The 16,828-nt window shown below is 38.5% G+C and overlaps 1 protein-coding gene across 2 annotated transcripts in view; it reads left to right on the top strand.

The window, feature by feature from the left end:
- Positions 1–16,828, top strand: part of LOC131036254 (uncharacterized) — a 112,085-nt gene that overhangs the window by 31,921 nt on the left and 63,336 nt on the right. For both annotated transcript variants that reach the window (XM_057968102.2, XM_057968103.2), the window contains exon 3: positions 6,800–6,868. In XM_057968102.2, the coding sequence (XP_057824085.1) occupies positions 6,800–6,868 (69 nt within the window). The remainder of the gene's footprint in view (positions 1–6,799; positions 6,869–16,828) is intronic.

The following is a 16,828-nucleotide window of genomic DNA, read 5'->3' as shown; positions in this document are numbered from 1 at the left end:
CAAAGGGCTAGCAACAGCCACAAGGCAACTTCCAGCAAAATTTCTGACAATGCCCCCATAACCAGCATTCCCAAGATTTCCCTTTGAGGCTCCATCAAAGTTGGCCTTCATCCATCCCTGGGAAGGAAAGCACCAGAAAAGACCATCCCTACCTTTATCCTTGCTGCTTCTACTATTGGAGAGGTTCCATCTTTCATTAAAGTCTTCTTTAGCAGCTAAACCATTATCAATTCCATATAAGCATTCATAGATCCCTCTATAGATTTTATCCACCACCACTTCAGGGTTCGCACTTTTTTCCCTAAAAATCCTGTTGTTACGCTCCTTCTAGATGTTCCATGTGACAATAGGGAGAGTAAGTTTCCAAAGCTCAACATTCTTAGAATTGGAACTAGGGCAATACCATTGCTGCCAGAACTCTTCCAGAGAGTTTGGAAAAACCCAGCTCAACTTCCACTTACTAAAAATAATATTCCAAATTTCCTGATTGGAATTGCACTGGTATAGGATATGGCAAGCAGACTCCTCCCCCCTGCAGCAAAGAGAACACCTGTTAGGAAAAACAAATCCATGCTTATGGAGATTATCAAGAGTTAGCACCTTATTTTGGATAAGAATCCAAAAGAAGATATTAATTTTGGGTGTCAACTTCTTTATCCACACTTTCGCCCACAAAGGGATCTCTTCCGAAACTTTGTAATGGATAGACACCGCTGAAGACACAAAATATTTCCCTTCAGAAGTTTCCTTCTAAATCAAACAATCCTTAGAATGCTCCATAAAGATTTTGGAAGAAAGCAAGATCTCCAAAAATTTTAGTCCTGGACAAAGCTGGCTAAACTCAATCTACTTCCCATTTCTCCATTAGTCTCTAACAAAGTCTCCATACCTGCTTTTAAACCAGTCTTTCCATTCCTTAAGAATGGGGATTTCCTCCAGCGATTTATCCATTAGCCATCTGTCCTCCCAGAATCTAATAATTCTCCCATTCCCCAATTTCCACTTTCTTCCAGTTGCAGCCCAAGCTTTAGCCGTTTGAACTGCATTCCAAATTGCAGAACCTTCCACAAGAAAATAATTATCCATAAATTCTTCCTTAGATGGTTGCATGTGAAGGTATTTCTTTTTCCAAATTGAATTCCATTCCCTTTCCCCCCCTTTCATTCTCCAAATTTGTTTAGCTAACAAGGCATTATTCATAGTTATAATGTTCCTTATTCCCAAACCCCCAAAAGCCTTAGGAGTGCAAATATTATTCCAGGCAATAAGGGGGATTCTATTTTTATCTTCCACTCCTGACCATAAGAATTTTTTTTGAATTCTTTCAATGGCCTCAACAAACTTCTTGGGGATTTTAAACAGACTAAGGGCATAGATAGGCAAATTTTGAAGGGTAGCCTTAAGCAACGTCACCTTACCTGCTTGGCTAAGGAGGGCTCCTTTCCATCCAGGCAGTTTGGAATTGAATCTATCAACCAGTGTCATCTAGAAATTCTCTGAAGGCTTTAAGCACAGAGGGAGACCCAAATAAGTAGAAGGGAACTCAGCAATTTTACATCCAAGGATTCTTTCGATCCTTCTTTGTCTATCCACAGGGGTATTGATGAAGAACAAAGAACTCTCAGCTCAATTTACTTTTTGACCAGAAGCAGCTTCATAGGAATCCATAACACTCTTAATGTTTCTCGCTTCTCTTATGGTAGTTTCTCCCATAGTAATAGAATCATCAACAAACTGTTCATGAGTACAGGTTAAGTTGGATGAGGAAGGTTTAAGGCCTTTGAGTTTCCCTTCTTCCACACTTCTCATAATAAATCTACCCAAACTTTCAGCCAAAATTGTAAACAAAATAGGAGAGATAGGATCCCCTTGTCTTAGGCCTCTAGAACCTTTGAAGAAACTGGAAGGGGATCCATTAATAATAACTGCAGAAGTGGAAGTGCCAGTTAGCTGAGAACAAAGTTGAATCACCTTTTCCCCAAACCCAAAAGCTTTCATAATTCTGAAAAGGAATTGCCAATTCACTCTGTCATAGGCCTTGGACATGTCCAACTTACGGAAAAAGTCCTTTTTTTAAGCAACAGTTAAAGAATGAATGTTCTCATGCACAGAAATGATGGAATCCAGAATCTGTTTGCCAGGTACAAAACCATTCTGCTGAGCCGAAATAATGCGGGGGAGGATATCCAACATTGTAGAAGTAAGAACCTTAGATATTATCTTGTAAACAGAATTACAAAGATTGATAGGTCTGAACTTATTGAGAGAATCAGCTCCAGAGATCTTAGGAATAAGAACTATAAAGGTAGCATTGAGTTCTTTTAGAAGCCGCCTTGAACCAAAGGATTCTTTAACTCCATTACAAATATCAATCTCCACAATATGCCAATTTTTTTGGAAAAAGAACATAGGGAATCTATCCGGACCAGGAGACTTGTCTCCAAGAAAGGAAAACACAACCTTTTTGATCTCCTGATTTGAAGGGATCCGAGAAAGATTTTTGTTGTCATCCTCATTTAAAATGGGAGGGATAGCTTGAGCTAGAAGGTCTTGATTTCTGATATCCAGAGCGTCCACACCTCCCAAAAGATTACTAAAGAAATCCATAGCTTCCTTTCTTATTTCATTTTCATCCGACAAAATCCCCCTATTGCAGGATAAACCGGAAAATCCTGTTGGCCGCCCTATGCTTAAGAGCAGTCATGTGAAAAAACTGGGTGTTTTTATCACCTTCCTTCAAATACAATGCTCTTGATCTTTGTCTCATTTTATTTTGTTTATAAATTTAGTAAACAAAAATAAAAATTAGTTTTTGTTTATTTTTTGTTAAAACATTTAGAATATGTTAATCAATATTTTATTAAAATTTAGTATTTCTATTTTGCAAGGTTGAAACAAATGTAGTGTTTATTTTGTTTTTTAAGTTTTCTTTCCAAACATGCAAATTTTCATTTAATGGCTCCTCCTAAATCAACTTCTGAGGCATGGAAGCATGTGACCCGAAATGGAACTCACATCAAATGTAACCTATGTGAGGGAACTATTATTGGAACTTTAACAAGGCTTAGGGACCACTTCCTTGCTAATACAGGGGGTCTAGGTGGAGGTGTTCAAGCATGTATAGGTGCGACTCCAAAACTTAAAGCTATTCTAAAGAAAGAGTTGGCTGCTTCAATGGTAGGCAAAATGAAGAAGGCACAAAAGAAACAGAGAATTGAAGGAGATATATCTAGATTCACATCTATCATGTCTTCCTCTTCTGTGCGATCCAAACTGGTGAGCGTATCAAAAGAGAGTGGAACACTAAACAACTTTTGGAAACCAGTAGAGAAACAACAGGTGAATGATGCAGTTGCTGATTTGTTTTACAAGAGTGCTATTCCATTCAATGTTGCAAGAAATCCACATTTTCGTAATGCAGTTCACAAAATTGCAGAGTTTGGCAAAGGGTACACACCCCCAGGTTCAGAGGCTATCAGGACAACTCTTTTGCAGAGGTCAAAAGATAGAGTGACTAAGAAATTAGCTGATGTCAAAGCCACTTGGAAGGAAACAGGTTGCACTATATTGAGTGATGGATGGTCAGATATGTGTCAAAGGCCATTGATTAATGTTTTGGTGTCTTGTCCTAAAGGTGTTGTGTTTTTGAAAGTCATTGACACCATGAACCACAAGAAAACTTTAGAATATATTTTTTAAATATTAGAGGAAGCCATTCTTGAAGTAGGGGTGGAAAATGTTGTTCAAGTGGTAATTGATAGTGCAGCAAATTGTGTGGGAGCTGGGAGGCTGATTGTAGAGAAGTACCCACAGATATATTGGAGCCCATGTGCAGCCCATTGTCTCGATTTGTTGCTTCATGACTTGGCTAAATTCCCATGGGTAAATGAAGCTATTCATAGAGGGAGAGCAATTGCAAATTTCATATGGAATCATCGTCTCACATTGAGTATTTATAGGCAACATGCATCGAAGGAATTGTTGAGGCCTTGTGAAACAAGACTTGCTTCATATTATATCACTTTGAAAAGAGTGGTTGTTGAAAAAGCGGCTTTGAGATCTATTATTTGTTCCAATCAGTGGTAAAGTTCAGTGCTTTCTAAAGGCCCTAAGGGGAAGAACATAGAGCAAATAATCTTAGACAGCAATTCCTGGGAAAGTGCAGCAAAAGTTTTGCTTGTATGTGAACCAATTGTTGAAGTGCTTCGTATGGTTGATGGTGACACTCCTTGCCTTGGCATGCTTTATGAAAGCATGGACCGGTGTAAGGAATCTATTCAAAAAGCACTAAATAATGAAGAAGCGGAATATATGCAGATATGGGAGACAGTTGATTGCAGATGGAAAATGATGCACACACCTTTACATGCAGCAACTTGCTTTTTGGAGCCTAAGTTGTTTTTTGTTGATAGAAGGGGTGATAATGAAATCATGGCAGGGCTTTACCAAGCCATTAGCAGGTATGTACCAGATCCAGAAATTGTAGCACTAATTAGAGATCAAAGTTGGCAATACAAGAGAGGAGAAGGGATGTTTGGAGGGGCAGAAGCCAAATATGACTCGCCACATATGCTTGGATATAGATGGTGGATCGCTTATGGATCATCAGCTCCTGAACTGCAAGAGTTTGCTATTCGAATTTTGAGTCAGGGAGCAAGTTCATCAGCATGTGAGAGGAACTGGAGTTGCTTTGACCACATCCATTCCAAAAAGAGGGACAAATTGTTGACTGGAAAGTTGGGAGATCTTGTCTATGTTCGCAGCAATTTGAAATTGCTGATGAACAAATCAGCAAAGAACACTTCTTTAGAACAAACTCTTGAAGGCATCGCAATGCCAGATGTAGATGAGCCTGACTTTGCAGATGATGAACTGAGCAGTGATATAGATGATGATGATTTGGCATCCCAGCCAAGTGCTCTTGATGACTTAGAGTTATTTTAAAGTTCTAAAGTCTTTGACTGTTATTGTACCTTTTTGACAAAAGAACATCTTTGCAATCGTGAAAGCATATGTTTCCTATGGTTTATATTTTATAAATATGTCATCTTTTTGTAATGATTTCAAATCTATTTTTCAATGTTAAACTATTTAGGCAATTTTATAGATATATTACATATATTTATTATTAAATTTAAAAAATTACATATGGCGAATTTAATTCGAATTTTATACATTTCGAATTTTTTCCTCATCGAACTTCATTCGAATTTCAAAGCTGTCAAACTTCGAATTCGAATTCAAATCTGGTGACTTAATCCGTGTCCATGCAACTTTGGGTTTGGGAGGTATACTAATTATGATATTATTCATAGCCACCTCTAGTACTATAAAATGATGCTCACTCAATTTTAAAACGTTGTGTTCCATTTTTAAGGGAACTAAATCTGACATTTTTTTCTGAAAAATGGAACTAAATCTGACATTTTTTTCTGACATCCTATATGGTTTGTTTGCTGAAGACATGGACTTATAATCGCATCATCTTAAGGAGAAACGAAATTAGTTTTAAGGTTCTCATAAAATATTTCATTGGCGAACAATTTCTGACAAGCTGAAGCATTGTCTGCTGCAAAGAAATACAAGCTGGTGGGTCCCAAATGCTTTCTCAGGAAAAATACAAAGTTTAATATTGATTTTCTATTAAAAAGACTTGTGTTTTTAGATTTAAATTTACATTTTAGGGTTTTCTAGCTTTTAAAAATACATATAATTTTTTTAAATGACTTTTGGGCCACTTGCCTTGTGAGTCCCATTGTGGTCTCTGGTTGTGTGGATTTCAAAGGTGTGGCAGGAAGTCACAACAACAATAATTTTGGCTTCACCAATCACAATGTTTTCCATGCACACCATTACTTAGGAACATTTCAAAGGGGGTGACAACAAACATTTATTACGTGCAGTGCACTGCTTTACATCATTTGAACATCAATCTCAAACTCAACATAATTAACACAATCTAGTCGTCCAAATATAACTTGGAGAAATACTGGAGTTCCCAGAATGAAGTGATTACTATTTTCAAAAAACAAGACACATTCTTAATGTTGAAAAGCATCATCATGTTGGTAAATATTCTTAGTATATTGCAAATGCAGCCTTGGCTATATCTTTTGCAATCATTACTTGGTAGAATCAATTGGTGAAGGACCAATCGTCATGATTTGCAATAGCATGATGCAGTGTGCAGTAGTCCCTCACATACATTTCATTAGTTTTGTTTAGTTGAAAGTTTGAAATACCATTGGAAATACATAGTTGGTTTTCACCTTTCAATTCAAATTCAGAATGATTATAGGGTCAACCCTTTATATGTTTCGCTCATCCCATTTTACATTAATTATACATGATTTGATGAAACTTGCATAAATTAATTATCAGATATCTTCGTGATATTCACTTCACAAGGCACCTTTCACATCTGGGGAGATTCTTTTATATTGTTAAGGACTAGATCTTTTTGATTGCCCACTAGTAAAATTTTACTCCTTTCTTGAGGGTAGAATTTCTATTTTCCAATGATTTGTTAACTTCTTTGGTATTTCAAATTTATGTTGCTTGAAAATTGCTTGGTGCTGAATCTTGATCAGTATTTAGATAAGTTTTCCTTATAAAGTTCTGGCGAAGTGAATATTCTAGATTTTTGTTAAACAAACAAATTTCTTATTTTTAGGTTGATACCTAATTTAAATTCAGATCATATATATATATATCAAATTTATTCATATGGAAATGATTTGATTGAGTCAATAGTATATTAGGTAAGAAGTAATGGCAAGCTTATTTTTTTTGTTTACAGAAAAAAGAGAATGGGAAGCGGAGAAAGGCTGATGAACAGAACTTGACAAAGAAACCAAAGGACAGAAAGGTTAAAATCTAATATTTTTAATCTTGTGGAGTTATATCGATGGGGTTAACATTGATAGATGGATGTGTATTTTCATAAAATTGCATCTAGCTACCATCACCCTATGTTTTTCATGGTTGTATAGTCTAATCAAATTGATTTATTTCTCTCTAGAAAATTAGAAAGTAAAACTTGTCCAAGGTTTTATACTCATGACAGTGGACTAAGTTAATTTCAGTCACTTTTATTGGGTGTTGGGCTAATTTTGTTATAATAGTCTATAGACATTTACTTGCATGAAAGCCTTCTTAAATTTCATTGCATATTTTGTTAATTGGGATGTTGGTAGACCTGGTTGAATTGAATTATGCACATCAATATAAATTTAAATCCCATTGAAAACATTTACAACCTTAGATTGGAACACAAAAAGCTACTAGTGTATTTAGATAGATGGCAAAGCCGCAAAGGTGTGCTTCTCTAGGTGTTGGTAAGACAATGCAATTTTTTTCAGTATTACTCTAGAATCATATCTCAATGAAGAGTTTACCAATTTCAAACCACAATCATTATGTCAAATACATAGAAGAAAATAGTGAACTCATTATTATTTTTTATTTCAATGGAAGTAACAGATTAGATTAGCAAACTGATTTTTTGATTAAAAGGTCCAACAGAAAAGAGAAATTACAAGGAAGAGATATAGAAAGAGTATTTTGTTATGGAAGGTGCATTTTATTGATATCCAAATTAGGATATTATTGGGTCCCCCAAATGATACAAAATAGTTGAGGCCAAATATGTCATGCCCCCCCACCACGATACATCATTCCGTCTTAACTTAATAAAATCTAGCTATGCGCCAACGTGCAGAAAATGGCCTTATTCATAAGACTTCAACATTTTCTATTTGTCTAAGCCAACCAGAATAAAAGGAGTTTAAATAATAAATAGCAGCAATCGTGTGAATGGAGGGGCTGACCCGATTAAGGGGAATCAACGGTTACTTAAGTAATATTTACATTTGTTGAGGGCCGACTGAATAAGTCAAGAATTATTAATTAGCCGCCAATAACACAAACAGACCGCTTGAGGAATGCACTTAATAAATATTTATTTAAAGCTAATGCTGATCGGTAAATTTAAATAACAAATACTGGACAGTCATATTAATAGCATACTAGTCGGCAATGTTTTGGGATGATATGGATGAAAGGTAGCGACTAAATGAGGATAGCGATTCTCTTTGGAGAGATGCATCCCTTTCAAGTGAAGAGGTAAGGGAGGTGTCTATTCACCCCCCCTCAAAGGCTATATAAGTAGAGACTTCATTTGGAGTAAAGGCATTGATGGATAAAGATCTTATTGGAATTATAAGGCAAATGAGAGCAGAAATATATACGAGGGATTTGCAATTAGATTATAAAAGGATGAAGTAGAAATGAGGAATTGGAATTATGAGATCTAAGTATTTTATGCATCAATCTTTTTATATACATTCATAGACATTGATTCTAATAAGATTAATAGTTACATTATGTGAATAGATCATATTTATATTCTGTCCTATAATCAATTATATGTGAAGTTGGTGCAAATAAGCTAGGGAGATGCAGTATATTGGTTCCCCCAAGCTAACTAGGCTACCCCTGTTGGAGATTGTCGGACATTGCTGCTGCCAAGATATGTTGTTATCATTGATGTCAACATATTCCTGTGATTTGCTCCAGTGTGTTTGGGAAGTGTTGTGACGTATTCACACATCGCCCCATTGCAAATGGGGAACCCTACTTTTTGCTTTCTAGGGTTTGCTTTCTAGGTCTTTTAGGGTTTTGTCTGTTAGCCTTTGCGTGCTGAGTGTTACCAGGATGGCAGGCCATGCTTGAGCCAGGGTGAGTCCACGATGCTCCAGAATTAGGGTTTCTTTGAAAGTCTCCCTTAGGCCTAGTTTTTGCTCTTGTTGCTTATTATGTCAGGAGGTCATTGAATCTTGGTGAGGGAATATCATCTTTGAAGGTTTGAGTTGGGCAAATTTGGCTAGGACATGAAAGGAAATGAATCAAAGATCAAGTCTAAGGCAAAGTCAAGTGGAAAAGGAGGCGAATTAAGCCTAGAAGAGGAATTTCGCTCCTGACCCTTCCAAAGGGTCCAGAGCGAATTTCTCCACAAGACACTCCACCTTGACCCAGGCTCTGAGCTAACCCTTTCCTAGGCTTGAATGAAGGTAAAAACACTTGTGTAAATGAAGAAAGGTGAAAATGAAGCCAGGACTTGATCTCAAGGAGGAATTTCGCTCCTGACCCTTCCAAAGGGTCCAGAGCGAAATTCATGTAAAACCCTATTTTCCACAAAACCTTGAGCTATATGTCCACCTAAAGAGTAAATTTGCATGATCATGATGGAAGGAAGCCTAACAAAGTGTGTCCAAGGCATGAAAAGGAGGAAGCAAGTGAAAAATTAGCCCAAAATGAGAATTTCGCTCCTGACCCTTCCAAAGGGTCCATAGCGAAATCCTTCTTGACCCTCAATTTTAGCCTTGGCCATCAAAAATGAAGATCTTGGAGCCAAGTGGATGGCAAATAGGTTTGATGGTGGTAAGGAGAGGTGAATTTGATCAAGTTTGAAGGTGAATTAAGGCAATGGAGTGTGAAATCAACCCAATTTATGAATTTCGCTCCTGACCCTTCCAAAGGGTCCACAACGAAATTCTTAGAAGACACCCTTTTTCTCCTTGTTTGCGCTGAAAGTCTTGTTCCTTGGACATGGTAAGGGCAAATTGATATGTTCTAGCCCTAGGAAGTGATTGAGGGCATTGGAAAGTGTGGATTTTGTCCAAGACAAGAATTTCGCTCCTAACCCTTCCAAAGGGTCCAGAGCGAAATTCATATTTCCTCTATTTTGCTCTTTAACTTGACCAAGTTTGGAACTTCTAAGGCATGGTTTGGAAGACTTGGATGCATATTTGCCTTGGAGAGGAGGTTTGAGGCGATGAAATGATGGAAATCAACCTAGAAGGAGAATTTCGCTCCTGAACCTACTAAAGGGTCCATAGCGAAATCCTCCATTTGACCATCTTTTTTGCCTTAGGCCCTAGGTTAGCCTTGTCTGGAGCTAGTTTGATGGTGGATTGCCTTGATTATGATGGAAGGACCTTGAAATTGATCAAGTTTGAGAGAGAATAGGATAAATGAATTGGAAAATCAACCAAGAATGAGGATTTCGCTCTTGACCCTTCCAAAGGGTCCAGAGCGAAAATCCCCATAACTCTCATTTCCTTCCTAGTTTTGGCCAAGTGTTGGTTTCTAAGGCATGTTGGAAGGTGGATTGATGTGTTCTTGCCTTGGGAGGTGATTGGAGGCATTAAAGATGAAGATTTTGCCTAAAGGATGAAATTCGCTCCCGCTCCTGACCCTTCCAAAGGGTCCAGAGCGAAATTTATTATAAACCTCATTTTCTCTCTTGCTTAGGCTACAGACCTTGTTCCTTGGGTGGAGAGATGTATTTTTTCCTTCTGGAGAAGATTGGAGTTGAAGAGATGAAGAGTCAAGCCTAGAGTAGGAATTTCACTCCTGACCCTTCCAAAGGGTCCAGAGCGAAATTCCACAAAACCACTCTTTTCTCCTAGTTTTGTGCCAAGTAAAGTGTGGGTTAGGGCGAGATAGGATTGGATATGTCCTTAGGAATGACTTTGAGTTGCTAGTGATCAATAAATTTGAAGGAATTGAGCAAAAACTAGGATTTCGCTCCTGACCCTTCCAAAGGGTCCAGAGCGAAATTCCTAAGATCACCTATTTCCCTTGCAAATCAAGTCAAACTTTTGGTTTTTATGGCTTAGGGAAGAATGGAGCAACATTTCCTTGACCTTTGAGGTTAGTTGAAGTGAGAGACATGATAGAATTTATCCTAAAATGCAAATTTCGCTCCTGACCCTTCCAAAGGGTCCAAAGCGAAATTCCAAGAGGACACCCATTTCTTCCTTGTTTGGACCAAGATCTTAGTCCCTTGGGCGTATTTGGAAGTAAATCAACATGTTTTTGCCTTAGGAAGTGAATGAGGGCAAAGGGAATGAAGAATCAAGCCTAAATCTTGAATTTCGCTCCTGAGCGAAATTCTTGTAAACACCTATTTTTCCCTTGGAGAAGGTCAAATCCTTGGTTTTTATGGCATGGATGGAAGTGAGATGATGTGTCCCTTCCTTTTGAGGTGGATTGGGGTTGAAAAAATGAAGAAATGTGCTCAAAACTAGAATTTCGCTCTTGACCCTTCCAAAGTGTCCATAGCGAAATTCCTAAAATCCACCTTTTCCTTTCATTTTTGTGTCAAGCTAAGTGTGGATCAAGATAGATTGAGCTTGGAAGGACCCCTAGGCATGCCTTGGAATGGATTGTGGCCACCAATGGCCAAGATTTTGAGCTAGGACAAGGATTTCGCTCTTGACCCTTCCAAAGGGTCTAGGGCGAAATCCTAAATAGGTCCTGTCCCTGGCCATGATTTTTAGTGAAATTCTCCTTTCTAGCCATTTTGAGGGTCAAGCAAGTGTTGCATGTATGGGAGAGGGATCCAAAGATGAGAGTCCAAGTATAGAGAGTGAAAAGGATAGACCTTGGTGAAGGAAAATAAGCAAGTCAAGAATTTCGCTCTTGACCCTTCCAAAAGGTCCAGAGTGAAATTCTCAATTTCACCTAATTTGCTCATGATGAAGGCCAAGAGATGGATTCCCAGGCCTTGGTGGAGAGAAGACTAGTGTATGCTTGCCTTGGAAGGCATTTTGGAGTAGATAAATGATAGAATTTATCCTAGAATGTGAATTTCGCTCCTGACCCATCCAAAAGGTCCAGAGCGAAATTCTTAAAACCTCTATTTTGCTCCAATTTCGCATCAAGCCTAGTGTTGATTGAGATTAAAGACATCCTTAGACATGCATTTGAGCAAGTTGTGGTCACAAAATTTGAAGATTTTGTCCTAAAATGCAAATTTCGCTCCTAAGGGTACAGAGTGAAATTCCTTATAGGTCCTGTCCTTGGCCAAGGTCCAAAGCGAAATCCTCTCTTTTGGTCTTTTAGGAGGTCAAATCAATGATGTCTTCAGGAGAAAGCAATTCAAAGGTCAAGGGAAGTTCAAGGAAAGGAGATGATGAAATTTGAGCTAAAATGCAAATTTCGCTCCTGACCCTTCCAAAGGGCCCAAAGCGAAATTCTTATAGGGCCTGTCCCTGGGGAGGATCTTGAGCGAATTTCATTCTAATGCCTTTTTGTTGATGATTTAAGGTAAGAAATGCTATGATTGGGATAAATATATCATGTGTCCTTAATCATCTTTTGGTTTGTTTTGCAGATGGAGGAGGATCAGACCAAGACAAGGACGACCTGTTCGAGTCCATCATCATCAAGGACATTCCAAAGGCATAAAGGTGGACTACATGTGTTCTAGGAGTTGCCATCTACCTCCAAAACCTTCACTTCGCCACACTATGGAACCACAAGATGACAAAGAAAGGCTTCGCCAACACTTCAAGGCAAGGTATGCTACCGGAGAAGGAAGACTTGACGATAAGAAAGCCTCATCAAGCACTTGGGAGTAAAAGAGGTACATCATTCATCAAATTGAGACAGAAAAGAGATCAACCAAGACATAGACGTCAAACAAGGTGGCATCCTAGTCATTGCTCCTCTAGTCAGATTGGTCCACCTTAGCATGTCCAGATTCAATGTACCCGACTCATCAGAGGTGGCACAAATTTCGGTGTACCTACCCCTGCTTCCTATTGGTCCTCACTTTTGGAATGTAATTTTCTCATTGACTAGAGGAAGTTTGTTCTAACAAATCCTAATTAGGGTTTCTATCTTGTAATCCTAGCCGTTGATTCTAAGTCAATCAGAACCATCAATTTGTAAATGCCTCTCTATATAAAGCCTTGGCTCCTCATTTGTAAAGGTTAATAGTTAGCTAATAGTTAATAGTTAGAGAATAGGAAATAGTTAGAGTGAATAGTCAATAATTCGTAGCATTTTAGAGTAGAGTAGAAAGAGAAGGCAAAGATTGTTGCCAAGTGTAAAGCGGAAAATCGCGGTCGAACCCTAGTTGGTCTCCCCTCTTCTAACTCCGAGGAGAGAGAAGGGAGGTTCGCTAGGATTTGATGGGTTTTCACTTAGGGGGAAGACTTTACATTCAAAAGAGGGGTTGAAACTCATAAGATTCAATCCCACACGATGTAAGATTGGATGCTAAATGAATTTCAAGGGTTAGGAAAGCAAGGCTACCCTCTTTTGTAAAGAATGTTGATTAAGGAAATTAAGCTAAGGATGCATAGAAAGTCATAAAGATTCGCTTATAAACTGAGTTTAGGTTATAGGATGAAGCTGCGGACCTGGAATTAGCAGTAAAATGTCGATACGGCGCTGTCCTGCAAATTTGAGCAAAAGTTGTCGGGACGATGGCGCCCGGCGCCACGGTCCTCCGAAAAATCCGCGAAACGAAGGGGGATCTGTTCGTCTCTGCACAAGGATTCCAGATCTTCAATTTCAGCTGCGTACCTGCAACCTACACACAGAAAAGCGAAGACGATGGGGGGTTAGGGATTAGGGGTTTGCCTTTAGGTCAAACCCCGGTTTTGGAATTAACCAAGAAATGAGCAAGAGCTGTAAATGTAAATGACTGTAAAACAAGTACTAATACCTTGTTCTAAGGATGTTTGTATCCTTATGTGCGAAGGTTTAGATGTTGTATGTTGTATGTTGTAGCATGTAGTATGTGATCTCCTCTTCAATGGTTGAATCCTTGTCTTGAATGCAACACTTAGCCTTGAATGGAGACTTGGAATGATCAATTGCTTGAATGCTTGAATGCTTGAGTATAGTTTCCACGCCTTTTCCATCATATCGAATGAAAGAGGAAAATGTCATTTATATACTTGTCAATTAGGGCTGATAGACTGATTTTCCCGACCTTAGGCCGACCAGGGAAGTATATTTCCAAATTGCAATAAAAAAGACCCGATATCACTTAGGAAACCGGGCCCAAAATAGGACCCAGGGACCAGGGCGCTGGGCGCTCTGGTCCCACCTCCCGGGACATCAGGGTGCAAGGAGGTTCAGGCCAGGGTGCTTGAAAAATGCAGTTTTCAGTGTCGTGAGCGAGTTTTGGGGTCTCCATTCAGGTTGCGTGTTGCGTCGCCATCGTGAAGACCGAAATGCAGTCGAAATTGCAAGTGTCGCAATTTTAGGACGCTACACCAAGATATTGTTGCAAAAGACTTGTAAACTTCATTGAAGAAATGGTGAATTCTATGGGTCGATTCAACAATTTGCATGGTCTCTATACTTCTCAAATTTGATTTCATGTTATTAGGTGAATGGAAGAAATTTGTATGACCAATGGTGAAATTTGTATACCCATACTACTAGCGGTTTGTTGATTACAGACTTGCCTTGCGTAGTCAACTGGAATCATTCAGCTTAAGCTTAACTTCAATTATCACTTCTTCATTGATATGCATCAACTTGACGGTGTCCATGCTTGTAGCGGTGATCTAAACATCATAAAGCTTTCCTCAAAAGATCGCACTAACCTTGTGGAGATGATCCTAGGATGTCAAAGCAAGACTTAGTTAGAATTTCATCAAAGGTCATTCATTTCTCTTACATTCTTAGTGTTAAAAATAGATCCCGTTCCAACCCTCATCCTTTTTCCTTTTTTTCAAAATCAAGGGCCAGTGAAATTCCATGTTCCAATAATATCCAAAGCAAATCAGACGTTCAGGTTGTCGAAAGTAAGTCCCGTTGTGATTCCAGCAAAATCACATCGTACCGCAAAGAGCTTATCCACACGTAGAGAACCTACAATCAGAATCTTGGAGCTACTCCGATTGATCCTTCTGCGAGATCTTCAACATTCGGGGAAGCTTTATTCAAGAGAGGATAAGGTACCTTTAGGTATTTTATTCTGTGTTTGGTCGTGTACAAAAGACACATAAACAGGAAGATCTTATGATCTGGTTTTGCAGTTTTGTCTTGCTGATCACTGTTTTGCAGAGTTCAGTATTTCCTTTGGTATATTTCGGTGTGATCAGATCTTGTGCTGAGATTTTGGGATATTGTTTGGGATGGTCTTGTGTATCGTCATTTCAGATGGATCGTGATTTGGTGCTTCGCAAGTTATCTTTCTTCGTGATAGTTGCTGATTGATTGTGTTCTTGAGCTTTCAGTTGTTGATAGATGAAGATTTGATAAGTGGTGTTGGCGTAGTTGTTCCTGATGATTGTGACGTGCTTGCTGGTGTTTCCTAGTCGTGTCCTATTTGTTTTGATGACCCGCATTGCTCGTCGTGCGAGTTTTTGGTGATTTTAACGAACCAGTGATGATTTTTGTTTTATGCGGTATTTCTGGTGTAGCGTGTTGCGGTTGATCTTGGCGTGATTTCCAGTGGAGTTGAGCGTTTGGGAATTTGAATTAAGTCCATGTTATGTCATGTAAATCATTATATTGGTCTGGTGGTCAATCTTTGTATCGTGTGATGATTTTTGTAATTGTGAGTTGAGGGTTTAGCCGACCTTGTTATCAAGGTTGATGATTTGTATATATAGGTGATATTGTCATGTATTTTAGCAGTCGAGGTTGTGTCTGCATTATCAGAGAGTGGTGTATGTGTGATCAAGTGATTCATTAGTGAGACTTCCCTAAGGATTGTAGCCTTTCGGGCCATTATCTTTTGAGCAGTGAGCTCTAGGCAGTGTGCCTGAATGAATGTGCATTCCCAATTGTAATGTATTTTAGCAGTCGAGGTTGTGTCTGTATTATCAGAGAGTGGTGTATGTGCCATCAAGTGATTCATTAGTGAGACTTCCCTGAAGATTGTAGCCTTCCGGGCCATTATCTTTTGAGCAGTGAGCTCTAGGCAGTGTGCCTAAATGAATGCGCATTCCCCATTATAATATTTTCACATACTACTGCAGAGTATCATCTTACTATGGGTAGGTTCCCACCGTGGTTTTTCCCTTAACTGGGTTTTCCACATCAAAATCTTGGTGTTGTGTGTTGTGCCATTAATTTGCTTATCTTTATTATTGCTGTAGTTTATTAGATCTGTTTTTGTGATTAAGTTTGTGTATCCGGTGAAGACTGATTTAGGCCCCCCCCGCCCTCTCCTCTCAGTCTTCCCTCATTGTTGCTGCCAGCAACCCCAAGGGATGGAATTGTCTTAGTGGGACATTCCTAGCGCTTGTGGGCCGAGGGGTGAATTGTCATAGTGGGACGTTGTGTGCTCTTGGGCTTAGTTGATTTGAGCAGTTCATTGGCACCCTTTCGAGGTTTTCCTATCAAACTAAACTATGATTGGTTATTGGGTAGTTAGCTAGTAATAATGTTTATCATTCCATATAATATAATTATTCACTAATCCATGTATTTGTTCATTGTTTCTTAAGTTTATTAATGATTAAATGAATTTACTTTAGTATGTTATTGTTGTTGGAATTGCCAGTCTTTGGGCACAGACAAGTTAATCCAAATTTGGGGACATTACAAATTACCTTGGCTGTGAGCTCGAATTAAGATTCAACTATAAAAATTGATATAACATTTACAATGCATATAGTGAGAAATACAAGCACAAGCTAGAAATCTAATGGCTATGAATCACCAAAAAAACTGTAAGCCATTCTTTCAAATTATGCGATTGAAAGTACCACTACCACTCCCACTCCCACTTGAATGAAGCCAATTAATGCCACTTAAGGGCCCAACTAGGTCTTGCATCCTTAACTGCCATGTTGATGATCGCCTCGTGTTATTAATGGTCTTAAGTTTTAGAATAGAAATAGAATAATAAAGAAAAATTCCAACATCTATACATTGGTATTAGGTTATTATATGAATTGGAATAAATCAACAGTGTTATTCCTCATAGATCAATAAGGGATAGACAAATTTCAAGAGAATCCATTTTGTCCTCCAATGATGGCCTGTAACAACCCTACTTTTTAAT

The sequence above is a fragment of the Cryptomeria japonica genome, chromosome 6 (assembly GCF_030272615.1).
Source record: "Cryptomeria japonica chromosome 6, Sugi_1.0, whole genome shotgun sequence".
NCBI lineage: Eukaryota > Viridiplantae > Streptophyta > Pinopsida > Cupressales > Cupressaceae > Cryptomeria > Cryptomeria japonica.
The sequence above is the reverse complement of the archived record's forward strand: the minus strand, read 5'-3'. Positions and strand labels throughout refer to the sequence as shown.